At 44.3% G+C, this 19,109-nt stretch overlaps 2 protein-coding genes across 5 annotated transcripts; both read left to right on the top strand.

Annotated features, from left to right (window-relative positions):
* Positions 1-229: 229 nt before the first annotated feature.
* On the top strand, positions 230-19,109 carry LOC128889690 (WW domain-binding protein 4). 4 transcript variants are annotated; one of them, XM_054147544.1, is made up of 7 exons: positions 230-565; positions 16,775-16,982; positions 17,067-17,168; positions 17,266-17,337; positions 17,533-17,770; positions 18,154-18,484; positions 18,543-19,109. In XM_054147544.1, coding segments are annotated over exons 1-7 (1,170 nt in total). In that variant the 5' UTR covers positions 230-563; the 3' UTR covers positions 18,760-19,109. The 4 variants fall into 4 exon arrangements, with proteins under 4 accessions (XP_054003519.1, XP_054003521.1, XP_054003518.1 ...); XM_054147546.1 differs by lacking the exon at positions 230-565 and adding an exon at positions 14,219-14,462 and having other exon boundaries at positions 18,543-19,094; XM_054147543.1 differs by lacking the exon at positions 230-565 and adding an exon at positions 15,503-16,368.
* Positions 3,152-8,325, top strand: LOC128889691 (calmodulin-lysine N-methyltransferase). Its single transcript, XM_054147547.1, has 2 exons — positions 3,152-5,706; positions 6,565-8,325. The coding sequence occupies exons 1-2, from the start codon at positions 5,029-5,031 to the stop codon at positions 6,916-6,918; spliced, it is 1,032 nt and encodes a 343-aa protein (XP_054003522.1). The 5' UTR covers positions 3,152-5,028; the 3' UTR covers positions 6,919-8,325.

The following is a 19,109-nucleotide window of genomic DNA, read 5'->3' as shown; positions in this document are numbered from 1 at the left end:
AACAAAAGGCGGTAAAGAAATTAATATTGCTGTCAGTGACCTAATCAGCAATCTTATATTTATATGATAAATATTGTGACTTTCTCGCGTTTCCCATTTATTTTAAAACATGTATATATATATGAGGAAATGAGTACAGTTAAAAATAAAATAATTATGTTCGTTTTGTAGGGTAACATTGTGCGTTGCTTTCAGTTTCCATCCTTCGATCCTAGATGGCGATAGTTCATCGTTTACCGAGCTGCGTCGCTTTTCCTATCAGCTGTTTCGTTTATTGTGTTTTGGTTCATCGTTCGGAGTCTCTTGTAATCAAAATGTTTACTTTCGTCTAATATCGATATTAAAAAGCGTCAGTTGCTTCAATTACAACGGCATGCAACGCGATATCAACGAACGTCCCAACGCGTAACAAATACGAACGAAGAAGTGCAACATTTTGAGGTTAGATTCTCTAGTGCTCCAGTTGAAGACTGTGAACTTTCTATCAATAAAGTAACACATCCCACTGCTCGTGACTGATGAGAAGACGTCATAGAATCATCAGAAGCTACGAGGATTGAAATATGTGAGTACAATTTTTATTACTCCAATCTTCCATGGTAAATTAGAGAGGCAACGATGCAGTTGCTAGCGCCACTAGCAACTTTGCTTGCTTTTACGCATTGAACCATTATTTTAGCGCTTTTATACTTGCAAGCTTGTTAATAATTTTAGCAATAATTTTGTCGAAGCATATCTAGTAGAAGAGGTATCAAATCAGTCCTGACAAGCAGGCATCATTTGTTATTAACCAAAGTTTCGTAGATAAAATTGACTTCGACCTAACAAAGATTTGTTTCGGTAGGCGAGTCGAACGATGGTATAAATAGCTGGTAGTTATATCGACAAAGATTTAAAACGACAAAGAGATTGCGTATCGATGACCATGAGAAATGTTTCCGAAACACCGAACACGTTTCACCGTATCGATACTACTATTGTATCGTGTTTATCCGTGTCCGTTGTACGATACAATCAGCGCATGATACATTTTCACCCTTGATTGTCGGTGTATTCTCTGCCATAGGTGCGCTGCATAGAGAATAGCCCACAAGAATCGACACTGAAACCTATTGTACCGAACCGTTTCATTTATACTGCATGCATGCATCCAGTATGCATGCGTCGGAGTGCTTCAACTCCATGCATCAACTCTACAGGGTATCTCAAAAATGTTGTAACACCTTGAAAGGGGTGATTTGAAACAACTTTTTCCTTAGCGAAAATGTTGTCCGAGGCTTCGTTGAGGAGATATTAACGGAAAACGTCGACCAATCAGAGCGCGCGGATACCGATGGAGCGGCTGCGGTAGCGAAGGCTACGTGCTAGGCGGCCGCGTCCAATGTCCTTCGATACGCGATGAGTCACTTGATCGCGTACGAGCGCGACCGCTTAGCACATAGCCTTCGCTACCGCGGCCGCTCCATCGGTATCCGCGCGCTCTGATTGGTCGACGTTTTCCGTTAATATCTCCTCAACGAAGCCTCGGACAACATTTTCGCTAAGGAAAAAGTTGTTTCAAATCATCCCCCGAACCACCCCTTTCAAGGTGTTACAACATTTTTGGGACACTCTGTATATCCGTATACGTACATAAATCACGATTTCGCGTAGAACGTACGAAAGGAAATTAAAAAAATAAACAAAGTTTTCAATTTATATTCTATTATCGGGAATTAAATAAGAAAATTAATATCATGAATTTTAAGTGGGTGACCGTGCATTCTTCTCACCCTGAATGCACGGGAGTTGCGAGTGGTAACAAAGTCGACGCAGTAGCATTTGTTGACAAACGTGAAAGAATAGTAAGCGAAAATGAAGTAATAAAGATGATGTATGGACTTTGGCAAGCGAGACCCATCTGAAACTGTGTTCAGTGGAAGGTCATCCACTTGTATATACTCTTTACACGCGCAACAATCAATATAAAGTTTCAGGAAGTTTACTTTTAAGCGTGTATTGGAAAAAGTTGTTTCTTACTGGTTTTTTTGCTCTGTTTTCTTAGAGATCGTGAATTCTTTGCGTTCTCGGTTGAAAAACCGGCGTGCTCGACGAATTCGTCGATGTGAAATGAATCGAACGAAAGGGACATGTTCCGTGTGGGGATCGGGGTAGTTCGGGCTAGTTTCGATCACATTAGACGCAATGCGTCGAGACGGTTCGCCAGGAGGACCGCAATACAGCTGTATCGCACTTGGAGGCTAACTACTCCACCGTCTGCTACAACCCATCCCTTCTATTCCTTAAGAGCAACCCCTTCTACTATACAGCGCAGCAATCCTCTGTTCCACTTCCCAACGTTTCCATTGTGTGCAGAATCTACACTGTACATCCCTTATCGATGTATTAATTAATGCATCTGTCACAAATATATCGAATCTAATGTTTCAAAAGAAAATAATTAAAGCAACCGCTCCTGAATAGCAACGTTGCGATACTCGCCAGTCGCGTACAAAAATTTCGTTCTCTAGATGAGGCGTCCACTCGGAAACCATCGCGGGGATACCTATTAAAAGATTAATTGTTTCGTTCTCCGACGAAATGGTTCCCGTTTTGCGAGAATCGGAAATATCTATATTTGTCCTGGCAAGCAGGGGCTATCGGCTTCACGCTCGAACGAAACCACCGGTATTACCGTCACCAAGTTCTATTCGTGTCAAACAATTTAAAGTAGATTATGTATGAACCAACATATTCCACTCTGTCACTCGCTGACTCTTCCCCTCGGTCGTTTTAACCCTGCTTGGCAGTTGCATAAGTGCCATAGGTGGGCATACGCGCCTATACACCAGCACAGAGGTGGCTCGACAATACCCGGATTACTTAACGAAGATTATATCGAGTCTTCGACTTCGTAAACATTTTTCAAGGCAACTGCAACCGCGAATTTCAAATCCACCCGTGTCCCTATGGTTTCGTGGAAAACAATTTTCTCTCCTTTGTCACCTTCGATCCTCCGTCGATAATTACAAACAACTTTTCATTTGCAAATAACAGACACGAATTGTTCGCGTGTAAAGTTTGATGTTCATTTCGTATTGTAATTTGTATTCCAACGGTCTACGCAATTACACGCGGTTCCCTTTTACTCCCTACCGTCGTTTCGTCCCCTGCAAGCTTTTTGGAATATTGGTCCGGTAGCGTAGCATTTTATCGCAGTCTCGACACTTTCCTGGGAGAAGAGCGTCGTCGGAGAGACGACGGGCTGCTTAGTTTTGACGCGAGAACCTTCTCTTGGAATAAAGGAACGTGTATATGCCGTTGACGTCTACTGAAAGAGGAAGGTTAGCGACGGGAAACGAATTCTTTTTTTTCAATTAAAGAAATAAACTTTCGTACCTTCCCTCGTGGAATTACGCGAGGAGGAAAAAAACTAGGCTTCGAATAAATGTGAAGTATGCCGACGCGTTACTCTCGTTTCCTTCTTTGTAAAACGTTCGAAAGAGGAAACGAGACAAACGTATCGGCAAACTTCGGATTTATTCGAGGTAGGAAGAAGGGAAGGCTGTCAGTAGAACGTGATCGTATCGAGTCGGACCTTGTTGCCCGACCTACGCAGACCTGGGTTTGATAATGAGCGGTCTAGGATGTCCTAATGACGTCATTATTGTCATTAGATCGTAGATTCTATACGTGTACATCGTGTGCGTTGTTATTGCGTTATAAAATAAATACAGCGAATTCTCAGCTCGATTTAGATAAGGTAAGAAAGTCGCGAGTACGAACATCGAATGAACTCGTCTTCCCTGGTTAACAGATTGAGAGAAAATCGTCGCAGCGAGGAGTGGCGATGGTAGCGGAAGAGAAAGCCTTCGAAAATACAAAGAGAAGAAATTCGGAAAAAGGTGGAGAGGTAAAAAGGTTGAAAGGGAAGCTGTTCTCGAGAGGAGGAAAGAACGTTGCGTCGAGGTGATCCGCGGCAGAGGGGCTAGGCACAAGGGTCGCGTGTGCGTGCACGATATAGAAGAACGTGTGCATGCGCAATGGAGACCTGGTGAACGCTCGAGATCCGAGTGGCGCGAGTTAGAAGTGGCTTCGCGCTTTTAGTCTCGCCCCGTCCCTTCATTCTCGCTGTCTCGTTGCGTGGGTGAGATACGCTCCCGAAGTCGCGGCGCAGGGGCTGCTTTCTCCGTTTTCGTCCCTCTCGAGGAAACTGTAAGCTCGTGGCTTGCGTGCTTTCGACATTGGCTGACGATTCGACCCTCTGTCACAGCCCGATTCCTTATCCGACGTGTAGCCGCGAAACGATGGAGCCGGTCACCCCGTCGCATCCTTCGAGCACGTGAAACACCTGCCTCCATCCCGCCAGCGTCGTTCTAGGGCTCACTCGGTCTCTCGACTTTCCGTCGCATGAAAGTTGCGGTTGGAAGCATTGCTTTACACTTGTGCCGAAGTAGACAATGTATCAGGGTTGGGCAGTGATTATTTTATGATTTCGCGGTTGTAGCTCGTGTCGAGATCGTGATCGGTAATCAGTGATCGTAAACTGCGGTCGTAAATCAATGACTTGCTCTTAAGAAACGTGATCACTGGTTTCAGAAGTGTATTTCAAAGCTGAGCTGATTCGATGTTTATTTGAATAAGTATAGATTGTCTGTTTATTCGTTATATATTCTGCCCATCGCAGCTACCGCGTCCCCGCACCTCTTCGATAAAAGGGCGATCCTCGAACTTTCATACAAGGGAAAGTCGACGATCCGAGTGAGCGATCCTTGATCCTTATCCTCGTCGAGCGAGAGATTGGCAAAAGTTCTCATCTCGATCGAAACTACAATCTGACGTACGAGATATAAAGACGAAGCTAAAAAGAACTGTAAGCATAAATTTCCCATGGAGTAAGCGCAACAAATACGAATCGCTACATGGAGTTGCCATTCGTCGCCAATTGTTTGAACCGAATTTTGCCCATTTCGAGCACGAGCGTCGATCCGACGACAGGCGGGAGTTAAAAAAAGAATCGAAACGCACCGAGGAATTCCCTGACCGACCATGTCCGAGAAGAACGTTCTCCGACTCGAGACCCCAACGAATATTCTCGAGGAGAAGACGGAAAGAAAACGTAACACCGCGCAAAGAAGATGGCGCATCCTCGCGAAAGCGTTGACCGGTTCGCAGGAACCGATTTCCACAGACGCGGACGACGAGGTTTCCGTTCGTCGTTTCACCAGTTTCGATCTGTTGGAGATCGATCGGTTGGAGGATCCGCGCGACGATCCAGACTCTGGCTGGTACGAGTACTCCGCCATTTTGGAGAACATGCCGTTCAGCGTGCAGATACGTCGGCTGCACAAGAGCTTCACGGCTAACGAGCTGATAGGCTTCAACAACACCGGAAACGTTTGCGTCTGGCCGTCGGAGGAGTGCTTGGCATATTATTTGTTGAGGAACCGCGAGATCTGTCGGAACAGAAGAGTCCTCGAACTCGGCGGCGGGATGAGCTGCTTGGCTGGTGTTCTGGCAGCGAAGTACTGTGATCCCAGCGACGTCACGGTGACGGACGGCAACGTGACCAGCGTGGACAACGTTCGTTGCATCGTCGCCAGAAACGGGATGGCCGATTTCGTCGATTGCCGTGTCGTTCAGTGGGCCAAAGCCGCCAGAGCGATCAGAACAGCCACGCAAGCCAGAGCGTTCGCTCATTCGCACTCCAACGGCCTTCGAGTCAAGGTGATTTCACTTTCTCGTTACAATGCGCAGGTGGATGACACGTAGAAAAGTGTCTTTCTCATCGATCGCCAAAAATGACCAACTCTTTCTTCATTTTTACGCTCTAGTTACTCAAACGACTTTAGAGATCTGTTTATTCTCATCTTATATCAGAATGTATTAGGTTGTCCCAAAAGTTTCTTTCGTTTTATTCATAATTAATGTACACACAATATTGTATGTTTTGTGTCACATTACTGAATCGTGCACGATTCATTTCGCTTCATTACCGTTACAGCATCAACGTCTAAGAAATTAGATTGTCTATTTATATAAACACTGCCACAGGAAGTAATTGAATGCAACTCACGAAAGAAACTTTTGGGACAACCTAATAGTAAACGCCCTAAACGTTAGAGTACTCTAGGTTCGATCGTTTTTCACTTTAGTTATCGAAACATTTCAAAGGGCTTTAGAGGTCTATTTATTCTCATCTCAAATCAAAATGTATCAGAAGTCCCTAAACAGTAGAGTACACTAGGCTCAATCGTTACGAGACGTTTCCTGAGAGAACGAGTAGAATTACCGGGATGCCGCGGTCGACGAGCAGAGAAGTCCGGTTAACTCAGACGTTTCCGGTTCAATGTCTACCGTACGTCCGGTCCCTTCATTCAACCTAGACCGCTCCTTTATTTTCCGCGTGGTACAGCGACGTTTGAACGTATTCGAACGTTTCCTCTTACGTTTCCGTAGTACTTTCATACGGTTCAGAGGTCTGCTCGCAAAAACAGAGCCTAAACCTACTCTAAACCTACTAACTTGAAAAGAAAAAAAGTTAAACGAACTCCTGGTTAGAAGATTTGCCTATTATTTACGTAGAGCTGGAGCGGCAACGATACAGCCAGTGTTCTGGAAAATCTCTACGACGTGATCCTGTGCGCCGACTGTCTGTTCTTCGACGAGGCCCGTTCGGATCTGGTGGAGACGATCTATGGATGGCTGGCCAACGACGGCCTAGCGCTGGTGATGGCGCCTAGACGCGGATCAACGTTCAAAAAATTCGCGGAAGCGGCGGCGAAGCGAGGTTTCATCGCGCGGCAGATAGAACGTTACGATGGGAAGATTTGGTCGAGGCATCTGGAGTTGCTGGAACAGAGCCAGGAGTATTGTCCCGATCTCCATTATCCGATACTTCTGGAGCTGACCAAGCAGAAGAGGACGCCACCCGGATGATGCGCATCGATCGTCGAGGACGACGGTGACGAAGATGACAACGACGACTTCGGACGGAAGTCCTGGCGAATTTCGCCGCTGTGTTCTTTCGTATCGGCTTACAAACTTATCTTACACGTCCGTTTCCGAAATCTACGCCTCTTTTCCCCACCGTTCGTGGACAAACAATAGATCTTACACGTTTCGTTTCATTCCAGTTCGTTCAACATTGTGATATAGGAATGACGCATCTGTACGCGCGTAATGTCGACGACCATCGAATCGTTGGGAAATTATCGAACGTAGCTATTTTTTACCTCTATAATTAATTAACGCTTAAGGATCTTTCATGGTTGATTCCCACTAGCGCTCGACCACGATCACGCTTAAACATTTCTGTTATTTTAGAATTCGAGCTGTAGCTCTCGAGGAGACGCTACACTCGATCTTTTCATTTTCATCGATTGTGAGCTTGGTTTCTGTCGCAGTGTTAGGCCGATCGCACACGAGCGCAACCGATCAGTTTCAAACCACTCTGAAACTAGTTGCATGCGACTATGGACCTAGGTAAAACAAAGATAGCGGAGTAGGTGAAACAAAGAGCGCAAACGATTTGCAACGCTAATTTCAAACCGGTTGCGCCCGTGTGTGATCGGCTTTAGTCTGACCGAAATCTATCCGGGAGTCGACTACTGTGCAGTGATCGTGGTCTGTCGCGGCGGAAAAAGTAGTTTGATACCGTCACGAACAGCCCGGACTGCGGTACATAGTCAACCCCGCGATAAACGTGCGCTCTGCGTATAGCTCGCATACTAGAATAAATATTGGCTAGAGACACGGGTTTGTTTCCTATCTGTTGCCAAACATGTAACTTGATTTATCGTCCCTACCGGCGCGAGTGTGGCGTAATCGCCACGTGCGTTGGCGCTAGTGGAAATCAGGCTTTACTCGTCGCGAGACGCGCGGACGGGTCGAATCGTGAAGCGATAGTATTCCAAGTACCTGATTTTAGACTGATAGCATCGGAAAATTGAAATCGTAATCCTCGCAGCTGTAACGTTAATAAACGCGGCACTGGAACGTACGTAAATCTCGCGTTAGGGGTATTGACACGAACTCCTATGTCTTCGTAGACGATTACGAGCTAATCAGCCTCCGCTTGACAATACCTCGAGAGTTCGCGCGAAATCTATAACGTAGCTTTCGGTCGCTAAAACCGATGTAATGCCGATGTAACGCGATCGTTACGTTTATCGAATGTTCCTTTGTTTGTTCGCGGTAGGGATCGTGCATACGGCATACAGGTTTCGAGGGGTCTCGTGTCAGAATTTTAAGAAACAGAAAATTCTTTACTTCGAAGTGATGCTTCGGACCTGCAACCTTCGCGATAGATTTTCAAGTTTTATACGAGGGCGAAGGTTCGAAGGGTAGCGGAGAAAAATAGGTTTCTGATTTTTTGAAATAATCGAGGTGTTGCAACCCCGTGAGTTAACCAATCGAGGGTCCAAATCGTGCAGGGAAAATCGAATACCACACGATTTTTGTACGAACGTTAGAAAAGACTTTCTCACGTAATAGTCAATCTACTCGTTATGGTCGCTATTTACGTATTTACGAAACGCGTCACGACCATGTCGAGACGACCGTCGACGCAAAGTTCAAAGCGCGTTTCGCCGTGGGCCTTGTTACTCTATTACCTATCCCGACGAATTAGAATAGAAATATTTAGTCGTTTATCCGTTTACGTATTAATTTATTTATTTATTTAGTCCCGGTTTATTTGTCTCGTGTTGCGCGAATTCGGTACAAACTTTAAGCGGAAACGACGAGTTCTTATTTGTTTACACTCACGGGCTTCTTTGTCGATATTTTTGTTGGAAAGTTCTCGTTCAGCGAAAACCGGTGCCTATCGAATTTACAGGATTTTCTTTTCCTCGCACGTTTCGCTCTTCGCTGCAACCGAGTTTACGACACCTGCTGTTACTTCGAAGGACCAATCTAGTTAAGTCTAGTCAAATCTAGTCAATCCTACCAAATGTCCATTATATATATATATATATATATCGCGTATCTACCTGTACCTTTACAAAGAACGATACGTATGTATTTGTACGTATGTACCAGATGTGTAAGGAAATATCAAGGGTAATAAAATATTTTCACAAATCTCGCGTTCGATGTCTTACGCCACTTTTATTGTTACCCCGTTTGCGCACGAGAAGACTCGGAATCACGCGTCTTCTAATGTTGAGAAGAGTTGAAAGGTCCTTTCTACGCGAACAAGTGTCCGATATCCAGAATATTTTTGACCTCATCGTCAATAAAAGAAAAACATGTCCACGCACGGTCCTTTGGAGATTTATTATTAGTTCACGGTAGATGTTTACTGACCTTCCTCTATCTAGAAACGCATCACGCAACCGTGTATCGCGCCTCATCGATTTTTAGGACGCCTTGCGATTGCTCTATTATTAACCATTCAAACTGCCAATCAGAGATGGGCAAAATTCTTCTCCGATCTCCGAATTGCAATTTGAACTATCTAATAAAATACTTCACAGTGAACGATTGCACGTTCGATCGAACGAACGAAACAAAATTCAAGTAGACAATTAAGTCAACAAGCCAGTTAATCCATACAAGCCTACCTAAAATGTTCATTGAGCGGTTATAAAATGCAAGATATTAATTTCCATTCGAGGCTTCCCCGATTAATCCTTGATCACAGCGACGTTCAATAAGCCGCGGCAAGTTCATCGAAAATTCTCGTTCGATCTTTGGTATCGACTCTCCGTTCAATCGCGCGAATGTCGTGATCGGAGATCTAATCGACGACGCTCTTATTAAGTGGCGCGCCATGGAAATCGTTCATTCGAACGTTTCTCGGTCGCGCTGACTTGGCAGCCTGTGGTTAAACGAGCTTCGAACAAAGCTTATTGCCAATGATACGATCATTTGACGAGCGGCCTTGCAATTTAATACGATCCACGTTCTTAATGCATGCGACTTCTGTCCGTGTAAGAGAACAAGGAAAATTCGCGTCAGCCGTATCGTTCCAAGCACACGTCCTAAAGCGAAACAAGTTACCAAATTTTATTTAAACGACGATTCTCATCCGAACGAGCATCTCGCTATGCGATAGAAATGTAAAGGATGATCATTGATCGTTTCGCGGTTACGATACTTTTCCCTCACTGATTCACGTTCTCGCTAAAGAATTCGACGAAACAACGAAACGAACGTTAAACGGAAATTGCCTGCCGTTTGTTGATCGGCATCGTCGAACCTCCCTTCGAGACGTAAAGTAACGCAGATGCTAATGCGAAAATATTCCAAAAATATCGTTCGTCGTGAAATGAAGCGCGCGCCTGGTGCGAAAGTAAACCATTAGCGATCGTTGGATCTTTTTTTCTCGACATCTCGTCGCGAATCAACGGAAAACAGAATGAAGACCGACGAAAAAACTACGTGGGAGCGGATCATTGACGTCCACGACTCGTCTCGGGAGACGAGCACAGACGTTGCAATTTATGACTCAGAAATGAGTGATATCCGATTCGAAAAATAGATAACTAATCACAGCACCTCGTGTATCGTTATAGCAACGGTTGTACGCCACCGTATAATTCGCTGTAGCGATACAGTAATGTCCATCGAGTTGCGACTCGGTATCTATGATCGTTGTACGTGTATTGGCTTCGCGCAAGGGCTCTCTACCGACGTTGAGGGTCTTCGTAGCTTGTAAACGATATTTACGATATTCGTCCGCCTTAACCCTTTCGCAGTTTAGTCCGTGCAACGTATACGGAAGGTGGAAAGGTACCGTTTAAGTTCGTTAGGGACACGAGCGAATCATTTGGTCGATTTGTTAACCTTCCGGTTGCCCTCGCACGTGTTTCTTCCGAGGAGTCTTCGAATTTATCGTTGGTCTCCTCTTTTCGTGGAGCAACGAAAGGGTTTTAACGCGGTTAGGTCTGAGCAACATAGTTTCATTTCACGGAACATCTCCCCCACGGACGAGGTAACACGCGTCTCGCACGCCGGAAGGTGTTTACAACCCTCCATGGTAAAATTAGAACGAACTCGATCTTTTACTTCCCGTTGAGCTATAAAACGATCTAACGAACGCTGCTCGGGGAGCGATACACTTCCGAAACCAGTTTTTTTCGCTACGGTTCCTTCGACTCGGTTTCAACTTCTCGGCTGTTAGCGAGTATCGCAATCGGTTCAGAATTATCCCGCTCCGCAGCGTGAACTATCCATCAACGATACACGCAATCGGATGGAGCGACCATGAGCCAGATGTCTGGTAAATCGTTACCGATCTCAGAATCGTCGTCAGACGGGAAAGAATAACGGTTACAAAAGTGGGAGATGTAAATTCGTCAAAAATATTTACACGAACGTGCTAAGGGGAGGACGGCCGCGTGTCGGTAAACTGTCAGCCAGCTGCCAAGCCAAACAAAACCGTCAAGCTGCTCGTAATCCGCAGCGAAGCGGATGGCATCGCCGCGCGACCGCTTTGCGACAAACGCGCGTGTACTTATACTGTTTCAGGGTTGATTTCTCGCGAGCAATGAAATATTACACTGTCGTCTCGTTTAGAACAGGTGAGAAACTCTTCGGAGACTTTTGAGCTGGTGATTAATTTTCCTTTTTTGTGGTCGATAATCATATTCACCCGTTTCACGTCACGATGTATCACGTTGAGAAAGAATGGATCACAGTCGTTTCGTGATCTCTGAATGCCGTGAGTCGTCTGCTTGCTTCGAACCTGGTGGATAAAAGCTGGAGGATAACCAGGAGGATAACCAGGAGGATAAACCAGGAAAAGTCTGACCATCGGATTTGGACGCTTCAGAATAATTATTGGTTGTATAGGCGGTGGAATAAAACGAGTTAGACTTTTATTTAAGTTGACTTTAAAAACTTTATTAGAAACACACGGAAGATCGCGTCTGTACGAAAGAAGCAGGTCGAATGAAAGTGAGGTCAGTAACGAAGAATTTCGTTACTGAATCATAGACCCTATCGGTCCCATAACGTCTAAACAAGTCAAGATGGGACATAGCTGCACCCTCTTGAATTGTGTCTAGGAAAGAAATCCAAACGCGCAGCGATGGTTTTCGCGAACGAAAACTTTCTCCTTTCGAAGAGAAAATCCAACAGTAATCGTCGTTTTAACATGTTCCGAGTGTATTTCATGTTCAGCTTTTGGACAAATATCTTCTTTTAAAAAGCGAACCGGAGACCTCGAAAAAATATTCAAGGTCCGCCTCCTTGTTGAATGTTTCGCCTCCACCCTGAGAAAGCTCTAACCAGCGCGGTTAGCCTTAAAAGGTTAAAAGACGTTGCCTTAGACGTCCAAGGCTGCGCGCATCGTCGAAAAAGTTCGTAACGCGTCAACGACGTCCGCGAAGGAACACGATCGCGTTCTGCCGTGCATTCTCCCGCCTAAAAATAAATGGTTGCGTAAAATTAAGGGCGTGCCTCGTACATCGTCGTGAAAATTACATCTCGTAGGTGCCAATTGTTCTTGGCTGGCTGCTCGAAATTTATCGGGGATATTTCTGCTCTGTAACGAGCTATTTAGTTCCTCGACGTTTGAATTTCCTTGTTCCCGCTGCCAGTCGGGGACGGGCGTAAACACTTCATTAGAATATAATAGACCAGCTGACTCTGTCCAATCGAAACTTACGCGTTCATTAGCTTCCTTGAATTACTAAGTTTCCTTTTCTAAGTTTATCTATGTTTCCATTTTATCCCTTGCTTTTAGCTAGATGTTTAGGGTTACGCCGTGGGGTAGCAATTTGCTGAACCTCGCCCTTTCGCTTCGCTTCCTCTGCTGCAGCTTTTCCAAACTGTTTTAGTCACGAAACAAACCTCGCTGTATACATGTTCAACGCTCGGATTCTTTTTCAAACTTTCTGTTACATCACCCACGTTATTAAACATAAACAAAAGGAAGAATTAATAAAAGAAGGTTCCTTGAACTTTTCGTGCAAGCGGTTACGTTAATCGTTTCAAAGGGGAAAGATAAACGGTATGTCGGACGATTCGTTTCAATGGATTACGCGTAATCTCTTCGCTGTCGAGGCGTCGTGCACGCCACTCGAAGAAATTCGTCCCGTTTTGGATGCAAACGGACGTCTCGATCGAACGTACGTGCCAAAAAGCAAGCACGAAAATATACAACGGCTACGAATGGTATCGTATCGTGTCTGTCGGTTCTATTCGCGTGCCCTGACCGACGGGAATGACTGTCGATCTCGTGTCTGGAGAATTTTTGCCAGATGCGAACGTGAACGAACTTAGTGTGGCGCGAACACGGACTGCGCAACGTCGTTGGAACGATGACACCGCGACAAGATCAAGAGGAGAGTGTGCTCTTCTTTTCGAAGAGCATACGGTCATGGCAGAGATGGGAAACCCTAGGTTTCCAATAAATTTGAAGTTTGCCAGTGTGTTTGTCTCGCTTCCTTCTTTGGAAAATGTTCAAAAGAAGAAACGAGACAAACACATCGGCAAACTTCAGATTTATTCGAAGCCTAGGGTTCTGCCCATCTCTGGGTCACGGGAAGCATTGACTGCAGATAAAAGAGTTCTGTCTTCTACGTATATGTATAATAAAGAATAGATAGGTGTATTAATATAGTATTGAATATAGTATTTTTTCCATTAAAATTAGAGGAAAAAGAAATCTCGTAAAGAGTTTGTTTAGAGGAAATATAATGAAATTTCTATGATATCCTCCAACTATACTTCTCCAACTCTATTCGTTTTTGAAAGTAAACCAGTCAACGCGCCCGCCACTATAGGCATGCGCCATCTAACATTCTCCTCGGGCGGCAAGATTTGACGGTCCTGCGTGTAGAATGCGTTCAGCGTGAAACACTCGCGATACAACGAGGTCGGTCGAACCGTATTTACGATTCACATTTAATCGGTTTGCAAGCTAGGCAGCACTCCCTCCTACCTATCTATAGAACGGTGTCACTATTAATACGGTCTCTATTATTAATAGAGCGCGACGTATGTTGGGACAGTTGTGATTCCCTTGATGTACGATTCGCGTCTTCTGTTTTCAACCGTGGAAGTCCCGTCCCTCGAGAGGCAAGACCGTGTCGTTGTTGTCGGATGGAGCTTGTCGTCGTCCGAGATGGACAACGTTTTATTTGCATGTTACACAACGAACGAAAATTGTACCGCAACGATTCGCTCGTGACATTTATCCAACTACTTCTATATACTGTAAACAAAAATTATAGTTGGTGATGTTTCGGTTGACGATGTCGAACCAATAATTCACGTTGCATTCGCTATTCGAAATGTTTACCTTTGCTCTTGGACATCGTAAACGCGCATACGTCTCCCGACATCGACAACCGTACCTTTTAACCCATCGTTTTCAGGGAATTGATGCGACGCTCGCGATTTATTGCCGACGTTTCAACGTTGAGTCCCTCGACGACGCAGAACGAGGGAAACATCGATTCACAACGTCGAGCGTATTAAGGTTACGAAGTCTATGTCGGCCAAAGGAAAACGATTAGCGGAAATCTACGGTAGTATCCGCTTTCCAGGCCGATTTTTTCACCCGGGTATAAAGCATGGACTTATCCTCGCTACTGTTTCTCTTCTTGAACGCGAGAGAGTCGTTGACTGAAGCCGATCTCGAATCGAAGCTGATCTTTGTGTCGAGCTGCAACGAATTTAATTCTATAAAAATCTAATGAAAATTGTACAGATCTTTACTTTATTAGCGCAGGTAATAGGAGACTCAGGTCGCTTTAACTCTGTCCTGCTCAGGTTTCGTGTATCTATTCTCTTTCCGCGTCCAACGGTTCACGCGTGGCTGAATCTCAGCTCGAAATAGAATTCGCTATCGACCCCGAATTTAAGGCAGTCTTCGGACCAGATTTCGCTTCCTTCACCGTTATTGGACACAACAAACGCGAAACATTATAATGTAGACAAAAAATTAACCCCCGTGATACGTGCAGTTCTCTACATTGGCCTCTATCTAGCTCTAGAGTTCAGTGAGTGGATTATCAGAAAATCATAAAATTGGAGTACCTACGTATAGGACTCGCAATAACAGAGTTTCCTTTTTTTTTTTTTTTTTTTTTTTTTAATTGGATGAAAATTGGAGAGATAGTAACACAAGGGTTGTAATACTGTTCCGATCAGAAGCTTTGCGTAAATTAATACAGAGGATGAATTCTGTAATTTTGTTCGGGAATGCCATCTTTGAAAGGGAACCTGACGATTTCTTAGTAATATTCCCATTGAAAATGGCACGACATAATGGCAATCGTCATTGGGACGCGGTAGTTTCCGCTTTGCGATTCCTTTGCACGCGCAAGGGACTACCAAGACGTTATCGATTCGTCTCCATCGAGAGGAAACGAACCTGTTGCTAAAAGCAACCGAGAATAATTCTGCTCGTTCCTCGTACACTCTCACGGTACGTTGCTTCGGACAGTTGATCTTTTCATCCTCCCCGATACCGTATTCCACTATCGCGACATTAATTTCGAAGATTGAGAAATAAAAGACGCATCTTGCACGGAAAAAGAAACATCCATTAGAGGTATTGGAAGGAGAACGGGGCACTATGGTTAAATACAATCCGACCGACGTTCTAATCGTTCGCAGTTTTTGCTATTTGTAAATTAGAATCCATTCTACTAATTAAAAGAACAATTATGCCCTCGTGTTAAGTATTATACGGTTTAATCAAGAAAAGTGCAGGTGAAGTCTTAACCTTTTGTGGGTATTTTCATAAGTTAATAAACCAGGCCACAAAGGCTTTAACTGAGTTTCGTTATTCTTTATTGTCGTCTTACCTTGGCCTGTAGAATCGCAACCTAAAAGGATCACCACCGGTGGACGAACAGCCTGTGTATTAGGGTGCTGGAGGGTTCATGGAACGAGATGCTTCATCGACGATCAGAATTTTCTTTGAAATTTTTTGGAAATTATTTCGTTTCGCGCAAAGAAACGATTAATAACATTACCGTGATAAAAACGCGTTTTATGGGCGTAAAGGAAGATTCCTCTCGCATCGTGAACATCACTCAGGGGCAATCTTTATAGCTCCCTGCAGTAGAGTGGCGCCGACGGAGGCACGGCTTCTTTCGAGGTCGAGTATTCCTCAAGGTTACTACGGTGTCGTCTAATTACCTGCTAATTTGCAACGGATATAAAAAAAATGTCTCCGTTTTTTTAGCCGCGGAAAATGAAGAACAAGATTATCACGGTACTCTCATTTTCAGATATTTACGACCTCCCGACTTATTTTAAACTCTGCCTTTATAATCTCGAGCTTCGAGAGGAGAACAGAGCGTCTCTTAGACAGGATTCGTCGTATTATACTAGCAACGAGTTGTAACAAAATGTATTACGATATAATCCAGTAACGAGTTATAAAAGCATGTTGCAGGAGGAGATTACAACAAAATTTATTACGTAAGAATGTTTTGTTATGTAGCGCCGACCCGGGTTTGCGCTTTGAATTTATGATCGCGTGACGATGCGAGATATAAAGCGCTGATCAAGCGATGACGTTTTTCAAATCGCTCAGCAATTTGCGTGAAAAAGGGAAATAGCAAAAAGCTACGACAGTATCGCCGCTTAACATCTACTCGTTAAAGGTCACGTCGTTCGTCGTCGATCATTGTTGGGACGCAATGTGATCTGATTAACGATTATGATTACTCTGTAATTAAACCGCTGATTAACGAGCGACCATCAATCGTGATTAATTAATGATAAAAGTAATTAAAACGGGCGTTAACGTCAACTTTCCCCTAAATTCCACCCCAGATCCGCGTTTTTCTGTTGGAAAACAGACTATCCTCGTTCGTTATTTCAGGGCGGACTATTGGAAATCCCAGGGTCGGAAATTCTGCGATTTCTGCAAGTGTTGGATCGCTGACAATAAACCCAGCATCGATTTCCACGAAGGTGGCAAGAAACACAAGGAAAATGTCAGCAAACGTCTTAAGGAGATACACAAGAATAGCACGAAGCAGGCGAAACAGAATAAAAAGATCGAGGAGGACATTAAAAAGATGGAAAGCGTGAGTTTCCTCGTCCTCTGTGACACGCAATTGAAATATTGATACGGTTGAGTAACCGAGGGAAATCCTCTTTTTAACTCACAGGCAGCCATGGCAGCTTACCTGAAAGACGTCGAAAACAACACCAGAGACATGACTGCTGACAGAATTATCGAGGAGAAGAAGAACAGGGTAGAGAAGAAAGAAGTGAGTGTTTAATATCCTCCGTTGCGGAATGATTGTATCGGTCAGAGAATTTTTCATGTCACTCTATACATACTTCCTCGATAATTGATCGTTTCAGACGCCAAACTACAATCGCATGCCTCCAGCCGCTCCAGAAACTAATCCTAGGTTCAAAGGTAGAAGTCAACAGGTGAGAGCTCACTCCTAGACCTAAATAATTTCAATAATTAATCAATGGTCCTAACGTAGAATTTTTCTAAATTTAATTCGGGTTATAGAAGATTAACTAATGTACACGGTGGTCTAAGGGTCGAAGGAGGTTGATGCTCCGTTAGCCACGAATGCGATAAACCTTCGAATACGCTCTGACATTGGAACCTTTTAGTTTTCTCAGGAGATCGATCCGTGCGATCCAACTTTATCGCGAAACACCGTGGAGCATCATCCGAGAACCCAACACAGGCCCGAGAACAAGGCTCCGGGAAAGAGCAAAACGAACAAAGGGAAGGGAAAGGGGAAGAAAGCTCACGAGGACGATCGTCCCGCGAAACCTGTGCAAAAACTTTGGTACGAGGCACGCAGTCCCGAAGGATACACTTACTATTGGCACATCGAAACCAACGGTGAGTCCACTCGCACACTTTGGTCCAAACAGCTGAGTAACTTTTTTATTAGATTTCGTTTAACGTGCTTCTTTCATAAGAGGTATAAATGAGACAAATATTCGACTGAAAATGAAAATAAAAACACTCACGGTTCTATCGCTTCAATTAAATAAATATATTGGACAGTTTTTTTTATTTACATATCAGTAGAACAATATCATAAAATTGGTGTATTAAATTATTTATGTACATGTAAAAGCCCCGTGGCCTTCTCGAGATATTCGCTATTTTTTTTTTTTGTATGTACAAGTATCTACGAACGGATAATACTAAATGTGATATTCAGTATTCAAGGGACTGCTGTCGACGAACTATTTTTTTTTTTTTTTTGTGAACGCCAGAGTCCGTTTGGGAGCCACCAACCGAGGGATACATGACGTTCGCGGAACAAGAAGAGGAAGCGAAGGAGCAGGCTCTTCAGGAGACGTTGCTCGAACAGCTCGAACAGGAAGAAGCTGTCGCGAAGGCAGAGATTCTCGAAGAGAAGCGAGCCAACGCTGAAAGGGAGCATTTGAAGCAACTGAGGAAGCTCAAAGACATCCAACGGGTCCAGAACGACAAAGCTGACGAGCAAGTGGAAACCACCGAAGAGGAAAGTCGACCATACAGAAGAGACTACAGTATCCCCGAGAAATCTCATCCCTATGGTCCTTGGCAGACTGTGCGAATCACGTAAGTATTCGAATCAAGACACGATGTACCGTCAATAACGCAACGTTCTCTGTTCCAGTGAAACGAAACCGGTGGACTTGCAGCTACCCCAACACAAGCAACCGCAACTTCCTGTATTCGGGAAAGCGGAGGCGCCTCCCGTGCAAAGAACGTTCAAAGAAAAAATACTGACTCAAGTAGACACAGGCGACAGCGACGAGGACAGTCGACCAACCACGTTCAAGAAACGAAAAATTGGCAACAAAAACGTACGGAAACGAATAAACGATGACTGATAGCCCAACGGACGCGACTCTTCGTCGCGATTATTCCAATCTATTCAGGAAATGATACGCACGAAACATTACGCTACGTCCATTTTATCAAACGACGTATCGTTCAATCGTTTCTGCCAGTTACATGGTCAATCGATCAGTATAAATGCCCCAAGGATCGTTGCGATCCCTTTTCAATGTAACTATAACGATGAACATACTGTACATCGCACTTAAAATGCGATCACGCATAAGTATGTGTGTACATACAAGGTATATAAAGCAACAACACGAATAGAATTTCTGCTCCATTTCAACTCCATTTCGAACGTCAAACCACCCGAGTGTTCACGAATCCACATCCATATTCC

The sequence above is a fragment of the Hylaeus anthracinus genome, unplaced genomic scaffold (assembly GCF_026225885.1).
Source record: "Hylaeus anthracinus isolate JK02 unplaced genomic scaffold, UHH_iyHylAnth1.0_haploid 11997, whole genome shotgun sequence".
Classification (NCBI taxonomy): domain Eukaryota; kingdom Metazoa; phylum Arthropoda; class Insecta; order Hymenoptera; family Colletidae; genus Hylaeus; species Hylaeus anthracinus.
The sequence above is the reverse complement of the archived record's forward strand: the minus strand, read 5'-3'. Positions and strand labels throughout refer to the sequence as shown.

Excerpts from the sequence above, each read along its gene's own strand:
- LOC128889691 (XM_054147547.1), top strand. The coding sequence starts at position 5,029 with ATGTCCGAGAAGAACGTTCTCCGACTCGAGACCCCAACGAATATTCTC. Across the intron at positions 5,707-6,564 it reads CCAACGGCCTTCGAGTCAAG|AGCTGGAGCGGCAACGATAC; the intron begins GTGATTTCACTT and ends TTATTTACGTAG.
- LOC128889690 (XM_054147542.1), top strand. The coding sequence starts at position 16,668 with ATGATAAAAGTAATTAAAACGGGCGTTAACGTCAACTTTCCCCTAAAT. Across the intron at positions 17,338-17,532 it reads TCAAAGGTAGAAGTCAACAG|TTTTCTCAGGAGATCGATCC; the intron begins GTGAGAGCTCAC and ends GGAACCTTTTAG. Across the intron at positions 18,485-18,542 it reads TGGCAGACTGTGCGAATCAC|TGAAACGAAACCGGTGGACT; the intron begins GTAAGTATTCGA and ends TCTCTGTTCCAG.